Source organism: Aquarana catesbeiana, unplaced genomic scaffold (genome assembly GCF_042186555.1).
Source record: "Aquarana catesbeiana isolate 2022-GZ unplaced genomic scaffold, ASM4218655v1 unanchor213, whole genome shotgun sequence".
Classification (NCBI taxonomy): Eukaryota; Metazoa; Chordata; class Amphibia; order Anura; family Ranidae; genus Aquarana; species Aquarana catesbeiana.
Window position 1 is genome coordinate 89139 of NW_027362639.1, and position 19836 is coordinate 108974.

At 47.1% G+C, this 19836-nt stretch overlaps 1 protein-coding gene across 2 annotated transcripts in view; it reads right to left on the reverse strand.

Annotated features, from left to right (window-relative positions):
* Positions 1-19836, reverse strand: part of PARP10 (poly(ADP-ribose) polymerase family member 10) — a 98582-nt gene that overhangs the window by 32065 nt on the left and 46681 nt on the right. Inside the window, exons 3-4 of one of the 2 annotated variants that reach the window (XM_073611148.1) lie at positions 11568-11807; positions 7670-7900 (exon numbers count right to left, since the gene is read on the reverse strand). In XM_073611148.1, coding sequence (XP_073467249.1) covers positions 7670-7900; positions 11568-11807 — 471 coding nt within the window. The remainder of the gene's footprint in view (positions 1-7669; positions 7901-11567; positions 11808-19836) is intronic. The other variant, XM_073611150.1, reaches the window with a different exon arrangement.

A 19836-nucleotide genomic window follows, 5' to 3' on the forward strand; every position in this document is an offset into this window, starting at 1 on the left:
ACCTCCTCTGTAAATCTAAAGTGGTAACCTGTAAAGGCTTTTAAAAATGTATTTAGTTTGTCGCCACTGCACGTTTGTGCGCAATTTTAAAGCATGTCATGTTTGGTATCCATGTACTCGGCCTAAGATCATCTTTTTTATTTCATCAAACATTTGGGCAATATAGTGTGTTTTAGTGTATTAAAATTTTAAAAAGTGTGTTTTTTCCCCAAAAAATGCGTTTGAAAAATCGCTGCGCAAATACTGTGTGAAAAAAAAAAAATGAAACACCCACCATTTTAATCTGTAGGGCATTTGCTTTAAAAAAATATATAATGTTTGGGGGTTCAAAGTAATTTTTTTGCAAAAAAAAATAATTTTTTCATGTAAACAAAAAGTGTCAGAAAGGCCTTTGTCTTCAAGTGGTTAGAAGAGTGGGTGATGTGTGACATAAGCTTCTAAATGTTGTGCATAAAATGCCAGGACAGTTCAAACCCCCCCAAATGACCCCATTTTGGAAAGTAGACACCCCAAGCTATTTGCTGAGAGGCATGTCGAGTCCATGGAATATTTTATATTGTGACACAAGTTGCGGGAAAAAGACACATTTTTTTTTTTTTTGCACAAAGTTGTCACTAAATGATATATTGCTCAAACATGCCATGGGAATATGTGAAATTACACCCCAAAATACATTCTGTTGCTTCTCCTGAGTACGGGGATACCACATGTGTTTTCGGACCCCGAAAACCAAGCACCGCCTTCAGGCTTTCTAAGGGCGTAAATTTTTGATTTCACTCTTCACTGCCTATCACAGTTTCGGAGGCCATGGAATGCCCAGGTGGCACAAAACCCCCCCAAATGACCCCATTTTGGAAAGTAGACACCCCAAGCTATTTGCTGAGAGGTATAGTGAGTATTTTGCAGACCTCACTTTTTGTCACAAACTTTTGAAAATTGAAAAAAGAAAAAAAAAAAAAGTTTTTCTTGTCTTTCTTCATTTTCAAAAACAAATGAGAGCTGCAAAATACTCACCATGCCTCTCAGCAAATAGCTTGGGGTGTCTACTTTCCAAAATGGGGTCATTTTGGGGGATTTTGTGCTATCTTGGCATTTTATGGCCTCCGAAACTGTGATGGGTAGTGAGGAGTAAAATCAAAAATTTACGCCCTTAGAAATCCTGAAGGCGGTGATTGGATTTCGGGGCCCTGTATGAAGCTAGGCTCCCAAAAAGTCCCACACATGTGGTATCCCCGTACTCAGGAGAATCAGCAGAATGTATTTTGGGGTGTAATTCCACATATGCCCATGGCCTGTGTGAGCAATATATCATTAAGTGACAACTTTTTGTAATTTTTTTTTTTTTTTTTTGTCATTATTCAATCACTTGGGACAAAAAATAAATATTCAATGGGTTCAACATGCCTCTCAGCAATTTCCTTGGGGTGTCTACTTTCCAAAATAGGGTCATTTGTGGGGGTTTTGTACTGCCCTGCCATTTTAGTACCTCAAGAAATGACACAGGCAGTCATAAACTAAAAGCTGTGTAAATTCCAAAAAATGTACCCTAGTTTGTAGACGCTATAACTTTTGCACAAACCAATAAATATACGCTTATTGACATTTTTTTTACCAAAGACATGTGGCCGAATACATTTTGGCCTAAATGTATGACTAAAATTGAGTTTATTGGATTTTTTTTATAACAAAAAGTAGAAAATATCTTTTTTTTTCAAAATTTTCGGTCTTTTTCCGTTTATAGCGCAAAAAATAAAAATGGCAGAGGTGATCAAATACCATCAAAAGAAAGCTCTATTTGTGGGAAGAAAAGGACGCAAATTTCGTTTGGGTACAGCATTGCATGACCGCGCAATTAGCAGTTAAAGCGGCGCAGTGCCAAATTGTAAAAGGTGCTCTGGTCAGGAAGGGGGTAAATCCTTCCGGGGCTGAAGTGGTTAATAGCCGCAAGTAGTTTTAAATGACTTTTTTCCTTTGAAATGTCATTTTGCTGTCAGATTGTTCTAAACATGGGAAACATGCGCCCCTTTACAGGCATACTATAGACACCCCCCAGGTACGAAATTTAAAGGGATATTACACTTTTATTGTTTCACTTTAAGCATTATTAAAATCACTGCTCCCGAAAAAACGGCCGTTTTTAAAACTTTTTTTTGCATTGATTCATGTCCCCTGGGGCAGGACCCGGGTCTCCAGACACTTTTTATGACAATAACTTGCATATAAGCCTTTAAAATGAGCACTTTTGATTATTCATGTTCGTGTCCCATAGACTTTAACGGTGTTCGCGTGTTTGAACAAATTTTTTGCCTGTTCACATGTTCTGGTGCGAACCGAACCGGGGGGTGTTCGGCTCATCCCTTTCACATTTAAGCCGCTATAAAGTTCAGCCTAGTGCTGGGAAAAAGGTGTCCTTCCTGTATCAGGAATGCCAGTTTTGCAACCCTCACATGTCCCACAGCTCCTGTGTCCCTGCTTGTCGCTTCCTCATCAGCCGAGGAGAGACTGTCACAGCTGTAGCTTTATCTGTTTGAGCCTGCCGTGCATCCTCGTGGACGTTCACGGCAACACGATTAGGCCCCGCCCCTCCGAGAAAAATTCCACCCCTTTTTATGTTTAAAAATATTCCTGCGCTTGTGCGCGGCGTTGGGGGGGGAGGGGCAGCGCAGAGACCCGTCCAGCAGTAGGCAGACAAACAACAGTAAAATCAGCCACAGTAAAACAATTAGTGGTACCAGCGGAACCTCAGAACCCCCCCGCTGCAGGGGGTAATGTAAGGGGGGGTACAGCGCTGATGTCCCCCTAACCCTCTGGTCCCTTCAGGGGGGGGAGAAAGAAAACATCTTTGCAGTTTTATTTTACCTTGAAAAATCCCCCTCCACACGCTGCTGCGACCAAACAGACTGAGCTTTACAGTGAAGACAACCAAGTAAGGTATGTGCATAGACTCCCTGTAGTGGAGAATTAAGGCATGACAACATTTTTTCCGTAATAGAAGAATACATAGGTGGACTTTTAAGTTCCTAAGTTTCTTCCCTTACCTTATCCCCGCCACAGGATTTGCTGAATTAACAGACAATCTAACCTTCACCCATCAAGGTGGGCTGCGTTTAGCAAACCTTCAAAGGACCAGGTCCCTAAAACGGGGTTCCAACTCCCTTGAACCTGTAAATCACACCACCAGGAAAGCTAGGTAATGTAGCAAGACCAAAGCCCTGGGTTCCTGGGGTCCAGCCCTACAAAGAGAGGCGTTACAGGCAAAACCTCGTGCTTTGGATACGAGGCCGGGGTACCATCATTTTAGGTCTCAGTGGCACTTTGGATGGATCTGGTCTATGGAGGTTATTTAAATCCAGCATGGATCCCTCCTGGAGCTCCTCAGAGCACATCTTCACTCGTGACCAACACCTTAGACACTGGTGAAAAAACTGATGTGCTCCTGGAAGGAGGAGGGGTTATATAGGGAGTGAACTTCCTTGATTGGGCATACCAGTGTCCTTAACCTGAAGGTGGCCTATAACCCATTAAATAATTACTTAAGGCTCTGTGTCCCGTGATGTACGATAAAGAAATGATAAAAATGTCATATGTGTACAGTGTTGTATGACCGCGCAATTGTCATTCGAAGTGTGACAGCGCTGAATGCTGAAAGCTTGCCTGGGCAGGAAGGGGATGACAGTGCCCGGTATTGAAGTGGTTAATGACTGCATTGGCGGAAGGCCAATGTGGCACCTATATTTAAAAAGGGATCAAAGTCTTTAGGATCAACAAATTAGAAGGAACCGTGGAGCATGACACCAACTTCTGGCTATCACCAACCAAATTTCCTTCCACTTTGTTGGCCCAATTGGTTTTGTGGTCGCCTGCAATCTAGCAACCAATGAGGTCACATGCATGCCCCGTCCCCTGCAGCACTTGTCACCTCCCAGTCCCTGCCCCCTGCCCGCAGGGATACATCGGTCAGGTACACTAGGCACTCTGATGGGTCTTCTGATCTGTAGGTGTTCTCCGATGGGGGCAACAGATCTATTGGGTGACTGATGGGCAAACCTGTACTATGGGTGTCTATGCTGATGGGGATACCAGATGTAAGGGACCATACTGACAGGGGCAGTGGTTGACACACCTAACGTAAGGGACCATGCTGACTGGAGGAGGGGACACCTGATGTAAGGGACCATGCTAACAGGGGGGGGGGTGACCTGATGTAAGAGACCATGCTAACGGGGGACACCTGTTGTAAGGTGCCACGGTGATGGGGAACACCTTACATAAGAAAGTCTTCTGATGCAGAAACCTGATATAAGGGGCGCTCTATTGAGATCAGCTGGTCAAGGGCCAGGCTTGGAGGCCAGTGCCTATAATAGTGGAGAGGTTCACAAAGACACTCAGCAGGAAAAATGCACAAGCAGTTCCCCCTGGTGGACGACACTGGCTCACCTGAGGTTTGGGGGTCTAAGCACCAAGTGTTGACCAGTTAGCACTAACCAGGAGCAAATTTAGCAGGTAGGAATCTAGCAGAAGCGCAATCAGTAAACAAGCCAAGGTCAGTTGGGATTGAGGAACGAGCCAAGGTAAGTAATAAGTGGTTGGATTTGAGGAACATTCTGTCTGTAAATGGATAAAAAAGACAGAATTCAGAGAGTAGTGGTAAATGATTCTTACTCTAAATGGTCTAAGGTTATCAGTGGTGTACCCCAAAGATCAGTGTCATTAGTGGGGTACCCCAAGGTTCAGGGTCATCAGTAGTGTACCCCAAGGTTCAGTGTCGGGACCCTTATTTCTATTTATAAATGATGGGGGGGTCTGGGATTTCAGTGTTTACAGATGAAACCAAGCTATACAGTAGAATAACGTCCTTACAGGATGTCTCCAATTTACAAGCCGACCTCAATGCTCTGTCTGATTGGGCGACTATGTGGCAAATGAGGCTTAATGTTGATAAATGTAAAGTTCTGCACTTGGGGGCCAAGAATATTCATCATACATACTAGGGGGAGTACAACTGGGGGGATCCATAGTGGTAAAAGATCTGGGGGTTCTGGTTGATCATAGGCTTAAGAACATCATCTGTACAAATCATTAGGAAGATCTCATCTGGAATATGAAGTTCAGTTTTGGACTCCAGTTCTCAGAAAGGATATCAGGGAACTGGAGAAAGTGCAGAGAAGGGAAACCAAACTGATAAGAGGCATGAAGGAGATCATCTATGAGGAAAGATTAGAGGAACTGAATGTATTCTCTACTGAGAAGAGGAGATTAAGGGGGGATATGATCTCCATGTATAAATACATAAGGGGGATATGATCTCCATGTATAATACATAAGGGGGGGGATATGATCTCCATGTATAAATACATAAGGGGGGATATGATCTCCATGTATAAATACATAAGGGGGGGATATGATCTCCATGTATAAATACATAAGGGGGGGATATGATCTCCATGTATAAATACATAAGGGGGATATGATCTCCATGTATAAATACATAAGGGGGGATATGATCTCCATGTATAAATACATAAGGGGGGGATATGATCTCCATGTATAAATACATAAGGTGGATATGATCTCCATGTATAAATACATAAGGGGGATATGATCTCCATGTATAAATATATAAGGGAGGATATGATCTCCATGTATAAATACATAAGGGGGGGATATGATCTCCATGTATAAATATATAAGGGAGGATATGATCTCCATGTATAAATACATAAGGGGGGGATATGATCTCCATGTATAAATATATAAGGGGGATATGATCTCCATGTATAAATACATAAGGGGGGATATGATCTCCATGTATAAATACATAAGGAGGGGGGGAAGATGATCTCCATGTATAAATACATAAGGGGGGATATGATCTCCATGTATAAATACATAAGGTGGATATGATCTCCATGTATAAATACATAAGGGGGGATATGATCTCCATGTATAAATACATAAGGGGGATATGATCTCCATGTATAAATACATAAGGGGGATATGATCTCCATGTATAAATACATAAGGGGGGATATGATCTCCATGTATAAATATATAAGGGGGGATATGATCTCCATGTATAATACATAAGGGGGGGGATATGATCTCCATGTATAAATACATAAGGGGGGATATGATCTCCATGTATAAATATATAAGGGGGATATGATCTCCATGTATAAATACATAAGGGGGATATGATCTCCATGTATAAATACATAAGGGGGATATGATCTCCATGTATAAATACATAAGGGGGATATGATCTCCATGTATAAATACATAAGGGGGGATATGATCTCCATGTATAAATACATAAGGGGGGATATGATCTCCATGTATAAATACATAAGGGGGGGATATGATCTCCATGTATAAATACATAAGGGGGGGATATGATCACCATGTATAAATACATAAGGGGGGATATGATCTCCATGTATAAATACATAAGGGGGGATATGATCTCCATGTATAAATATATAAGGGGGATATGATCTCCATGTATAAATACATAAGGGGGATATGATCTCCATGTATAAATACATAAGGGGGGATATGATCTCCATGTATAAATATATAAGGGGGATATGATCTCCATGTATAAATACATAAGGGGGATATGATCTCCATGTATAAATACATAAGGGGGATATGATCTCCATGTATAAATACATAAGGGGGATATGATCTCCATGTATAAATACATAAGGGGGGATATGATCTCCATGTATAAATACATAAGGGGGGATATGATCTCCATGTATAAATACATAAGGGGGGGATATGATCTCCATGTATAAATACATAAGGGGGGGATATGATCACCATGTATAAATACATAAGGGGGGATATGATCTCCATGTATAAATACATAAGGGGGGGATATGATCACCATGTATAAATACATAAGGGGGGATATGATCTCCATGTATAAATACATAAGGGGGATATGATCTCCATGTATAAATACATAAGGGGGGATATGATCTCCATGTATAAATACATAAGGGGGATATGATCTCCATGTATAAATACATAAGGGGGGATATGATCTCCATGTATAAATACATAAGGGGGGGATATGATCTCCATGTATAAATACATAAAGGGTCCATATAGTTAACTTGGTGTTGAGTTATTCACTTTAAGGTCATCACAGAGGACAGGGGGACAATCTTTACATCTAGAGGAAAAGAGATTTAACCTCCAAATACGGATGATGTGGAAGGAACTGGTTCTGGCCAGCTCAGCAGACGGTTTTATAAAAGATCCGGATATATTCCTAAATGTATAAAATATAACCAGATACTGACATTTAGAGATAACACCAGGGGGAAGGGGATCCAGGGAATATCAGATTGGCTCTTGGGAAATCAGGAAGGAAGTCCCCCCCACCCCTGAAGTAGATTGGATAATGCTTTGTTGGGGTTTTGCCTTCCTCTGGGTACAGAAATGTATATATGGAGGTTTTCTATCGGTTGAACTCGATGGACTTTAAATCCATCTGACTCTTGATGCAAGTATGAAACGGGTACTGAGAACAGAACTAGATGGGATGGGTTCTGTTATAGGGTCAGAGACCACCCTTCGGGTTCAGCTGGCAGGATATTTAGGAAGATGGAGCTTTCCCACTGATTCAGACAGAGGAGCCCAGTGACCCCGCACTCACCGTTCCAGTCATGGAAAGAGACCACGGCAGACTCCTCCCTCAGGACGGTCACAGACCTCACCGCGCCACCTCCACTGCGCTTACTCTCGAAGTACATCTCCAGGAGTTCCACTGTTATCTGACTCCCAATATTTCCCACCAGGATGTCCCCACTGGCCCGGACACGGAGCACAGAGACCGATCGATCGTGTAATTTCTTTTCTTCCACACGAGTGAATATATGGTTAAGATCTGAGACAGAAAAATGAGAAATGTCCATGGAGATGACAAAATGGAGACCATACAATGTCCATGAGATGACAGAAGAAAGACCATACAATGTCCATGGAGATGGCAGAATGGAGACCGTACAATCTCCATGGAGATGACAGAATGGAGACCATACAATCTCCATGGAGATGACAGAATGGAGACCATACAATCTCCATGGAGATGACAGAATGGAGACCATACAATCTCCATGGAGATGACAGAATGGAGACCATACAATCTCCATGGAGATGGCAGAATGGAGACCATACAATCTCCATGGAGATGGCAGAATGGAGACCATACAATGTCCATGGAGATGACAGAATGGAGACCATACAATGTCCATGGAGATGGCAGAATGGAGACCATACAATCCATGGAGATGACAGAATGGAGACCATACAATGTCCATGGAGATGACAGAATGGAGACCATACAATGTCCATGGAGATGGCAGAATCGAGACCATACAATGTCCATGGAGATGGCAGAATCGAGACCATACAATGTCCATGGAGATGACAGAATCGAGACCATACAATGTCCATGGAGATGGCAGAATGGAGACCATACAATCTCCATGGAGATGACAGAATGGAGACCATACAATCTCCATGGAGATGACAGAATGGAGACCATACAATGTCCATAGAGATGGCAGAATCGAGACCATACAATGTCCATTGAGATGGCAGAATCGAGACCATACAATGTCCATGGAGATGACAGAATCGAGACCATACAATGTCCATGGAGATGACAGAGTGGAGACCATACAATGTCCATGGAGATGACAGAGTGGAGACCATACAATCTCCATGGAGATGACAGAGTGGAGACCATACAATCTCCATGGAGATGACAGAATGGAGACCATACAATCTCCATGGAGATGACAGAATGGAGACCATACAATCTCCATGGAGATGACAGAATGGAGACCATACAATGTCCATGGAGATGACAGAATGGAGACCATACAATCTCCATGGAGATGACAGAATGGAGACCATACAATCTCCATTGACTGTATTCATTACTGACCTTTGGCTTGTTTACTGACTACACTTCTGCTTGATCCCTACCTGCTATACCTCTACTGGACCTCGGCTTGCTCACCAACTGGTGGGGCAATTCTGAGGACTGTGACCTGGTACTAACAAACAACAAGACACATCCCCTCCATCAGGAGCTCTGGTAACACCTGTTAGTACTTAGTATGCGGGTGAACCCGCGTCATCAGCCAGGGTGACCTGCTTGTATGCCTGGTTCTGCTTCTTGGTGACTGCTGCTCCACCGCAATAGTGGCTGGCTCCCGGACCCCTGACTAGGACACATAGTAACTCTGTACTACTCTGGGGGGGGTGATCGAGGATTTTTTTTATGAATGGTCATGCAAGAGTTTCAATCATAACAGCTGTGATTACTAGTGATCTGTTATTGGCTACAGCGAATCATGTGATAGTTGTGGGCCAATCACAGGATCACAATACTAAGCACAGCTGTTATGAATAAAACCCATAGCAATCCCATGACATCCCAGCCAGTTACCGTGATCCGCAATCTGCGGTGTCTGGTGAACACAGCGGTCGTGGGAGCGGCAGGGCGCATGTGCCAAGCCACGTACGAGTACATCGCTTAGCCTGCCTGTGCCGTCCGCAGTATATATATTGTAGGCAGGGCCGTGGATAAGGGGATACCTCTGGTCCTCCTGTATGGGGCCCGAGCCAGCAGGGCGAATTGGATGTGGGCAGGAAGGGTAATTGATGCAGTGTGGGGGGCAATTAGTGGAACCGATTCCCTGTATGGCTCTCTCTGCAGCAGCTGAAAACTTCTCTTCTCCCTCCCATTGGCTTTCAGCTGCTGCAGAGAGAGCCATACATGGGATCGATTCCAGTAATTACCCCCCACCACACCAATCACCCTGCTGCCCAGGCCCCCCTATGTGCCCCCTCCCCCCTACCTCTGCAGTGCTGCTGGCTTCCCTCCTCTCCATCCTGACGGAAACTGCAAGCACACAAATGAGATCCTTCAGGATGGAGAATGGGGGAAGGGTCTTGTAAATACTTCCTTTCCTGAATGAACACGAGTGATCGGTACCAATCCCTCACTGTGTTCATTCATAACTGAAGCATAATAAAATGTGTGGACTTGGTATACCCGGACAGAGGGATGGCTGTGGACGTGGTATACCCGGACAGAGGGGTGGCTGTGGACGTGGTATACCCGGACAGAGGGGTGGCTGTGGACGTGGTATACCCGGACAGAGGGGTGGCTGTGGACGTGGTATACCCGGACAGAGGGGTGGCTGTGGACGTGGTATACCGGGACAGAGGGGTGGCTGTGGACGTGGTATACCCGGACAGAGGGGTGGCTGTGGACGTGGTATACCCGGACAGAGGGGTGGCTGTGGACGTGGTATACCCGGACAGAGGGGTGGCTGTGGACGTGGTATACCCGGACAGAGGGGTGGCTGTGGACGTGGTATACCCGGACAGAGGGGTGGCTGTGGACGTGGTATACCGGGACAGAGGGGTGGCTGTGGACGTGGTATACCCGGACAGAGGGGTGGCTGTGGACGTGGTATACCCGGACAGAGGGGTGGCTGTGGACGTGGTATACCGGGACAGAGGGGTGGCTGTGGACGTGGTATACCGGGACAGAGGGGTGGCTGTGGACGTGGTATACCTGGACAGAGGGGTGGCTGTGGACGTGGTATACCTGGACAGAGGGGTGGCTGTGGACGTGGTATACCTGGACAGAGGGGTGGCTGTGGACGTGGTATACCTGGACAGAGGGGTGGCTGTGGACGTGGTATACCTGGACAGAGGGGTGGCTGTGGACGTGGTATACCTGGACAGAGGGGTGGCTGTGGACGTGGTATACCTGGACAGAGGGGTGGCTGTGGGTGTGGTATACCTGGACAGATAGGTGGCTGTGGACGTGGTATACCTGGACAGAGGGGTGGCTGTGGGTGTGGTATACCTGGACAGATAGGTGGCTGTGGACGTGGTATACCTGGACAGAGGGGTGGCTGTGGACGTGGTATGCTTGGACACGGATCCACACACGGCTCATGTGTAAGGTAAAGTCTACAGGCTTCGAAATATCAGTTTGTAAATGGATAGAAAACTGGCTAAAAAAACAGAATTCAGAGAGTCGTGGTGAATGATTCTTACTCTGAATGGTCTAAAGTTATCAGCGGGGTACCCCAAGGTTCAGGGTCATCAGTGGTGTACCCCAAGGTTCAGGGTCATCAGTGGTGTACCCCAAGGTTCAGGGTCATCAGTAGTGTACCCCAAGGTTCAGGGTCATCAGTGGTGTACCCCAAGGTTCAGGGTCATCAGTGGTGTACCCCAAGGTTCAGGGTCATCAGTGGTGTACCCCAAGGTTCAGGGTCATCAGCGGGGTACCCCAAGGTTCAGGGTCATCAGCGGGGTACCCCAAGGTTCAGGGTCATCAGCGGGGTACCCCAAGGTTCAGGGTCATCAGCGGGGTACCCCAAGTTCTGGAGGAAGATAGATTTAAGCTCCAGTGGAATAGACTCCATTGGAGCAAATTGCTGACAACACAAGATGGAGACCATACAATGTCCATGGAGATGACAGATGAGAAGGTGGACTGGAGACCTTCTGGCTTCACCTACCTTCTTGGCTCAGCTCTTGCTGGAAGGAGACGAGGACGGAGGTCTTATCTGCAGAGCGGAGGATGCTGAACTCTTGCCGGCCACTCACAGCCTCCACATACAATTCCAGGAGAGCCTCCGTTGTGTCTGGATCCAAACCGCACAGTGCCACCTTCCTGGGGTCCCATGGGGGAGGACGCCTCACCTGAACAGTCACATGGTTTAAGAGGTGCTCCCCCTTAGACAAGACCCTCTCCGCATCTGGAAAACAAAAGACCAAATCCGCTCACCTGACTGACTGACTGACCAACCGACCATACACCGACAATAGATGTCATGTGACCCACCACCCTCCATTCACCCGGAGAATAGATGTCATGTGACCCACCGCCCTCCAACCACCCGGAGAATAGATGTCATGTGACCCACCGCCCTCCAACCACCCGGAGAATAGATGTCATGTGACCCACCGCCCTCCAATCACCCGGAGAATAGATGTCATGTGACCCACCGCCCTCCAATCACCCAGAGAATAGATGTCATGTGACCCACCGCCCTCCAATCACCCGGAGAATAGATGTCATGTGACCCACCGCCCTCCAACCACCCGGAGAATAGATGTCATGTGACCCACCGCCCTCCAACCACCCGGAGAATAGATGTCATGTGACCCACCACCCTCCAACCACCCGGAGAATAGATGTCATGTGACCCACCGCCCTCCAATCACCCGGAGAATAGATGTCACGTGACCCACCACCCTCCAACCACCCGGAGAATAGATGTCATGTGACCCACCGCCCTCCAACCACCCAGAGAATAGATGTCATGTGACCCACCATCCTCCAATCACCTGGAGAATAGATGTCACGTGACCCACCATCCTCCAATCACCTGGAGAATAGATGTCATGTGACCCACCATCCTCCAACCACCCAGAGAATAGATGTCATGTGACCCACCGCCCTCCAATTACCCGGAGAATAGATGTCATGTGACCCACCGCCCTCCAATTACCCGGAGAATAGATGTCATGTGACCCACCGCCCTCCAATCACCCGGAGAATAGATGTCATGTGACCCACCATCCTCCAATCACCTGGAGAATAGATGTCACGTGACCCACCATCCTCCAATCACCTGGAGAATAGATGTCATGTGACCCACCATCCTCCAACCACCCAGAGAATAGATGTCATGTGACCCACCGCCCTCCAATTACCCGGAGAATAGATGTCATGTGACCCACCGCCCTCCAATCACCCGGAGAATAGATGTCACGTGACCCACCGCCCTCCAACCACCCGGAGAATAGATGTCATGTGACCCACCGTCCTCCAATCACCCGGAGAATAGATGTCACGTGACCCACCGCCTTCCAATCACCCGGAGAATAGATGTCATGTGACCTGATCATATAGAATAGAATGAATCTCAGATTTTGGATTCTCTTTTGCATCTGGAAACTACTTCCTGCCAACAAATCACCTTATAGGACAATGGGGGTCATTCACTAAGATTTACATTCTGATAGAATGCGGGAAAATAGCATTGTACTACGGATCTCCGCCGCGCCCTCAACAACGGATGACTCATCAGAAGTCAGCGGGTTTTCCCCCAGACCGCCAAATGTAAAACCCAACGTGGGCCCCCCCCCCCCCCCCAAAATCCATAGAAGACCCTTATCTGAGCATGCAGCCTGCTAGGTCAGCAAAGGAAGGGGGGGGGGGAGGGGGGAACAAGCGAGCGCCCCCCCCAACGGAACCATACCAGGCCACACCCCCCCAACAGAACCATACCAGGCCACACACCCCCAACAGAACCATACCAGGCCACACACCCCCAACAGAACCATACCAGGCCACACCCTCCCCCCCAACAGAACCATACCAGGCCACACCCTCCCCCCCAACAGAACCATACCAGGCCACACACCCCCAACAGAACCATACCAGGCCACACACCCCCAACAGAACCATACCAGGCCACACCCCCCCAACAGAACCATACCAGGCCACACCCCCCCAACAGAACCATACCAGGCCACACACCCCCAACAGAACCATACCAGGCCACACCCCCCCAACAGAACCATACCAGGCCACACCCCCCCAACAGAACCATACCAGGCCACACACCCCCAACAGAACCATACCAGGCCACACCCTCCCCCCCAACAGAACCATACCAGGCCACACCCCCCCAACAGAACCATACCAGGCCACACACTTCCAACAGAACCATACCAGGCCACACCCCCCCAACAGAACCATACCAGGCCACACACCCCCAACAGAACCATACCAGGCCACACCCTCCCACCCAACGGAACCATACCAGGCCACACCCTCCCCCCAATGGAACCATACCAGGCCACCCCCCCCCAAAAGAACCATACCAGGCCACCCCCCCCCCAACAGAACCATACCAGGCCACACCCTCCCCCCCCCCACACCAACAGAACCATACCAGGCCACACCCTCCCCCCCAACAGAACCATACCAGGCCACACCCTCTCCCCCCAACAGAATCATACCAGGCCACACCCTCTCCCCCCAACAGAACCATACCAGGCCACACCCTCTCCCCCCAACAGAACCATACCAGGCCACACCCTCTCCCCCAAACAGAACCATACCAGGCCACACCCTCCCCCCAACAGAACCATACCAGGCCACACCCTCTCCCCCAACAGAACCATACCAGGCCACGCCCTCTCCCCCCAACAGAACCATACCAGGCCACGCCCTCTCCCCCCAACAGAACCATACCAGGCCACACCCTCTCCCCCCAACAGAACCATACCAGGCCATACCCTCCCCCCAACAGAACCATACCAGGCCACACCCTCCCCAACAGAACCATACCAGGCCACCCCCTTCCCCCCAACAGAACCATACCAGGCCACACCCTCCCCCCAACAGAACCATACCAGGCCACACCCTCTCCCCCAAACAGAACCATACCAGGCCACACCCTCCCCAACAGAACCATACCAGGCCACCCCCTTCCCCCCAACAGAACCATACCAGGCCACCCCCTTCCCCCCAACAGAACCATACCAGGCCACACCCTCCCCCCCCCCCCAACAGAACCATACCAGGCCATACCCTCCCCCCCAACAGAACCATACCAGGCCACACCCTCCCCTCCCCCCCCAACGGAACCATACCAGGCCAACCCCCCAACAAAACCATACCAGGCCACACCCTCCCCTCCCCCCCAACAGAACCATACCAGGCCACCTCCCCCCCCAAAAGAACCATACTAGGCCACACCCTCTCCCCCCAACAGAACCATACCAGGCCACACCCCCCCCAAAGAACCATACCAGGCCACCCCCCCCCCCCCAAAAGAACCATACCAGGCCACACCCCCCCCCACACCAACAGAACCATACCAGGCCACACCCTCCCCCCCAACAGAACCATACCAGGCCACACACCCTCCCCCCCAACAGAACCATACCAGGCCACACCCTCCCCCCAACAGAACCATACCAGGCCACACCCTCCCCCCAACAGAACCATACCAGGCCACACGCTCCCCCCCAACAGAACCATACCAGGCCACACACCCTCCCCCCCAACAGAACCATACCAGGCCACACCCTCCCCCCAACAGAACCATACCAGGCCACACGCTCCCCCCAACAGAACCATACCAGGCCACACGCTCCCCCCCCAACAGAACCATACTAGGTCACACACCCCCACTAGAACCATATCAGGCCACACCCTCCCCCCCATCAAAGCACCCCCCCAACAGAACCATACCAGGTCACACCCCCTCAACAGAACCATACCAGGCCACACCCTCCACCCATCACAGCACCCCCCCAACAGAACCACACCAAACCCCCCCAACAGAACCATACCAGGCCACACCCTCCCCCAACAGAACCATACCAGGCCACACCCCCCAACAGAACCATACCAGGCCACACCCTCCCCCCATCAAAGCACCCCCCAACAGAACCATACCAGGCCACACCCCCCCCACTCCAACAGAACCATACCAGGCCACACCCTCTGTTGTGGAAAATGTTATATTAATGTGTTGTCATAAATCTCCCAGTGTGTCTGATCAACCACAGCCCGTTCTAAAGAACTGGCTGGGGCAGATCGATGCTGGCTGAGACCTGTTAGGTAATGGAAAACTTCCTGGTGTTTGGAGAGAAGTGTTTGCGGAGAGAGGACATGTCCGCCAGCAAAGGGCCCCTGTGCAATGCACAGAACGATCGTCTGGTGGGGATGCGTTCACTCTGCAAAGACATTATCGGTTTAGAGGTGTTTTGCTCTTGTCACCCCTGGTGTGCCTGATCAACATGTTTGGGGTGCCATGACCTACACCTGCAGATAATCTCTCATCCATGCACGAGGAACTTTAGTCATCGTCATTTAGTATATTGTATCATGTCCTGTAGTCATTGTTCATTGGTTGTTTTGTACTCTGTTGTTAAATCCTTATATGGTCACTTACATCCTGTGAGGTCACACCCTGTGAAGGAAACGATTGGCTGTTGGGGCCAGGGCTTCCTGTTTGTGATCGCTTTTGTGGTCTTTTGAATAAAGGAGGCAGACAGAGCTGTAAAGGCCAGTCTTGCTGAGATGGGAATGTAAGAACCATGTGTTTTGTCTTATTGGATGACTGGGGCACACACCAGAGGATGGATACGATCAAAATGTGAGATGCATTGCATTTATTTCATTAGACGAAATTGCTATTATGTTTAGAAACAGGAGATTTGGCTGTGTGCTCTGCGTACAACCAAATTTCCATAACAGCATGGCGAGCCAGGTAGGAGTGAACAGAACCTCCTTCAGAATCGGATCATTAAGATGTGCTGGGGAGGGTCTGCTTCGCAAAAAGAACAAATTTTTCGTCTTTTGAAATAATGCTGGAAGTTTGATCGTATGTCTGGTGTGTGTGTGTGTCTGTGTCTCTGTGTGTGTGTGTGCCTGCTTGTGTGTGTCTGTGTCTGTGTGTGTGTGTGTGTGTGTGTGTGTGCCTGCTTGTGTGTGTCTGTGTCTCTGTGTGTGTGTGTGCCTGCTTGTGTGTGTCTGTGTGTGTGTGTGTGTGTGTGTGTGTGCCTGCTTGTGTGTGTCTGTGTCTCTGTGTGTGTGTGATTTGTATTTCGAATCTTTGTGTAAGGAGACTGTGCCTGTGTGTGTGTGATGCTGTGTAATAATGCAGATGTTTGAAATAGAAATGTATGAATTGATATTATTTGCAGCCTGCAATGTGTGTCCAGTAGTTTTGTAAGTAGCTGAACCTGTTTGTAAGGATGAGTTTAGTGAAGGGGCAGGCATTGTTGTTTTTGTATTGAAAGGGGCTACGCCCTGGGGGAAGGGAACTCTAATGTTTTGAATAGACATACAAGCATTCACTGTCTGTATCTTTCAATGTGAAAGCTGATGTGAACTGAGTTTGAGTGTATGTTACAGCCGTGTAATTGTGGGTTATGTGGCTTGGTTGTTTCGTTGGATAGCATGTGTTCCGAAGTTGTGCTTTTTGTAACTTTAACACTTTTAAATGTTTGTCTAAGCGTTCATTTAGTATCTCAAATGTGTACGTTTTTGGGGAGAAATTTTTGGTTTTGGCAGGAAATTGGTTTTTGTCTGCTACTTCCTTTTGTTCTCTTGTTGTTGTTGTCTACCATGTGACTACGGTTGGCCATTTTCTTTTCCTTTGTGTGTGAACTTTAAAATGTTTATCCATCTTGGTCAGTTTTGGCGGGAAAATGCGCCATTTTGTTGTGGCCTGGCCTTTGTTGTGGTCACCATGTGCATCGGTGGCCATTTTGAAGACCTGTGAGCTCCTCCTGGAGCTGCTCCATTGTGTATTCATTTGTGTGTGCAAAGCCATGTGCTTTAAGCTACAATCTGGCTTTTAGGCACCATTTTGTGAATTCTATGTTTGTACTGTTTACATACTTTTCAAGGAAACTATTGCGTTTTCTGTATTGAATATTGGTTTTAAGTTGAAATGCCTGTCGCATATCCAAGTGCCCATGCATTGTTGGGACATCACAATAGGAGCTGTTTACACACTGTGGGGGTCTCAGGTTTCTAGGTAATAACATGGGGGGAGTTCTACCTCTCAGAGTCAAATAGAGTGTAGTGTTTAAGAAATCCTGGTTTGTCTTGTCATTTGTTAATGTCGGCCATTTTTCTGTAGTCCTGGTTTCATTCACCATTTTGCCATGGACCGATTTTCGATTGCTGCAACTGCCTTCTTGTTTCTGCTGATTTTAGTATCGAGCGAAATATCTCTGGTTTTGTACTGAATTCCATTTCCAATAGAATCATTTAGATTTTTATTCCAGTTGTTTTAAAGAAGTTTATGTTTCTAGTAAAGAAATCTCGATTTTGGCGGGATCAACAACTAAATTTCATGTGTTAATGGCACCATTTTGTTTGTGGCTGCCGTGGAAGGAAAAAGAACTCCTTCAGCCATCTTTTTGCAGGAGTTTCAGTTTTTGGCTTTTGTTACACTGTTGTGTGGTATTTCTGTCAAAACTTGTGGTTTTCCTAGGGGATATGTGAGTCAAGGGGGATTCCCTCCCATTTGCAATATGGGGGCTTATTCCAACCACTCCGGGACAAAGAGTTTTTATCTGTTGATGTTAGCCATAGATTTTTCTAATGTTTTGATAGACAAAATATGAAGCTATTTGAGGCTTCCCCTCCCCCTCCCTCTTCCTACTCAGGTATGCAACAGGAAGTTGGTGGGAGGGGCTTGGCATCTTTTGACTTGTGTTTGGAAAGACGAAATCATTTTTATTTTTAAATTAAATTAAGGTTTATACTGTAATACAGTTTTGGGTAGAGAGCAAACAGGAGGCATCCAAGTTATTGTTGTAATATCTGGGTACAGATAGAAGCCATAAGTTTGTTTTTGTTTTGAATAGTGGAGGATTTCATGGTGTTTTTGTAGTTGTCGGACAAACACGTTTAGAGGGCTGTATATCGTGAGACTGGTCGGGCCGTGTATAATAGTCGGAATTCCAGTTCGTGATTGTATTAGCATAAACGTGAGGAGTAGTACGCTAACAGCCCCGCTCAGGCCGTGTAGAATAATCGGAATGCGGGGGTCGATTATGGTGATAAAGGCGCAAACCATAATCGCTACGAAAATAAAGCGCAGGGTTCTCTGGACGCAGAGTTCGCCAAAAAAAGCGATTTGAATCGTCATGGGCAATAGGTCGTCCATGCACCCCAGTCAGACAGCTACATAATACATGAAATCTGAGTTCTGAGGAAAAGGCCATTAAACCCCAGAAAGATTGACATAGGTGGTCCAAGGATACTATTTTGGGTATCCCTCTGGAGTTGATGTAGCGCGACTGTGGCTTCAGAAATCTGTAATGTTGAGTGAGTTGATGGATGCGTAATATATATTTGTGTGATTAAAAATACACAGGCCTGTTTTTGAACTTTGTGTGGCTGGTCCATGCAAAGATTTTGAAATGCTCTCGTGCCTTTCAAATTGTATTCTTTTTCTATCACTAAAAGAATGAAGGCAGCATTCCATCTGGTCGTTTTTATTTTTCATTTTTCGTTTTTTTGGGAACTATGAAATATCTCCCCCACATTTGTACCTAAATGTTTGTCTTTGTTTCAATGTTTGTATGTGGTAACAAGATGTTTGAACCTCCCATGACAGCCCTCTTGCGTGTTGCGGCTGTTGTATTTTAGGAAAAAGAAAAAAAAAAAAAAAACGTGAAAGTAAGATTTACAGAAGGTTTACTTATTATCGGTTTTGTGGAATGTCAGTGACAATTTACCAATGTACACGAATGTTGTATTGTTTACCATTCTTTGAAGGATAGAGTAATAACTTTTGTTTATAAGTATCTTTTCAGGTCCAGTTTCTGGAAGTGTGTGTACAGGTGTATAAGAAGGTAAAAGTATCATAGGCTATTTCACTGTTTTATTCTGCACCATTCTAAACCCCACATGTCTTCCTCCAGTTTGTAATGAGGAGGGAAGAAAAGGGGGGATGAGAGTGGTGAGAATAACACATTTTCAAACCAATAATACTAACCGCTCTAATTCTAACCAAGTTTGTGCCAAGACTGTCTTTCTTTGATGGAATTTGAATCAGCAAGCAGCAGTCTGGTGAAGGAGGCTCCCATCCCAGATGCTAAGAACCTTTTTGTCACTGGTTCCAGGTATTACACCCCGGATGGAAAGCCACGCACAGGTTATGCAGTGACCACAGTCCCGATGTCGGGGTTATTGTCATATGAGGTTTGTTTGGAGGTCAACCAAAAACAGAATTGTAC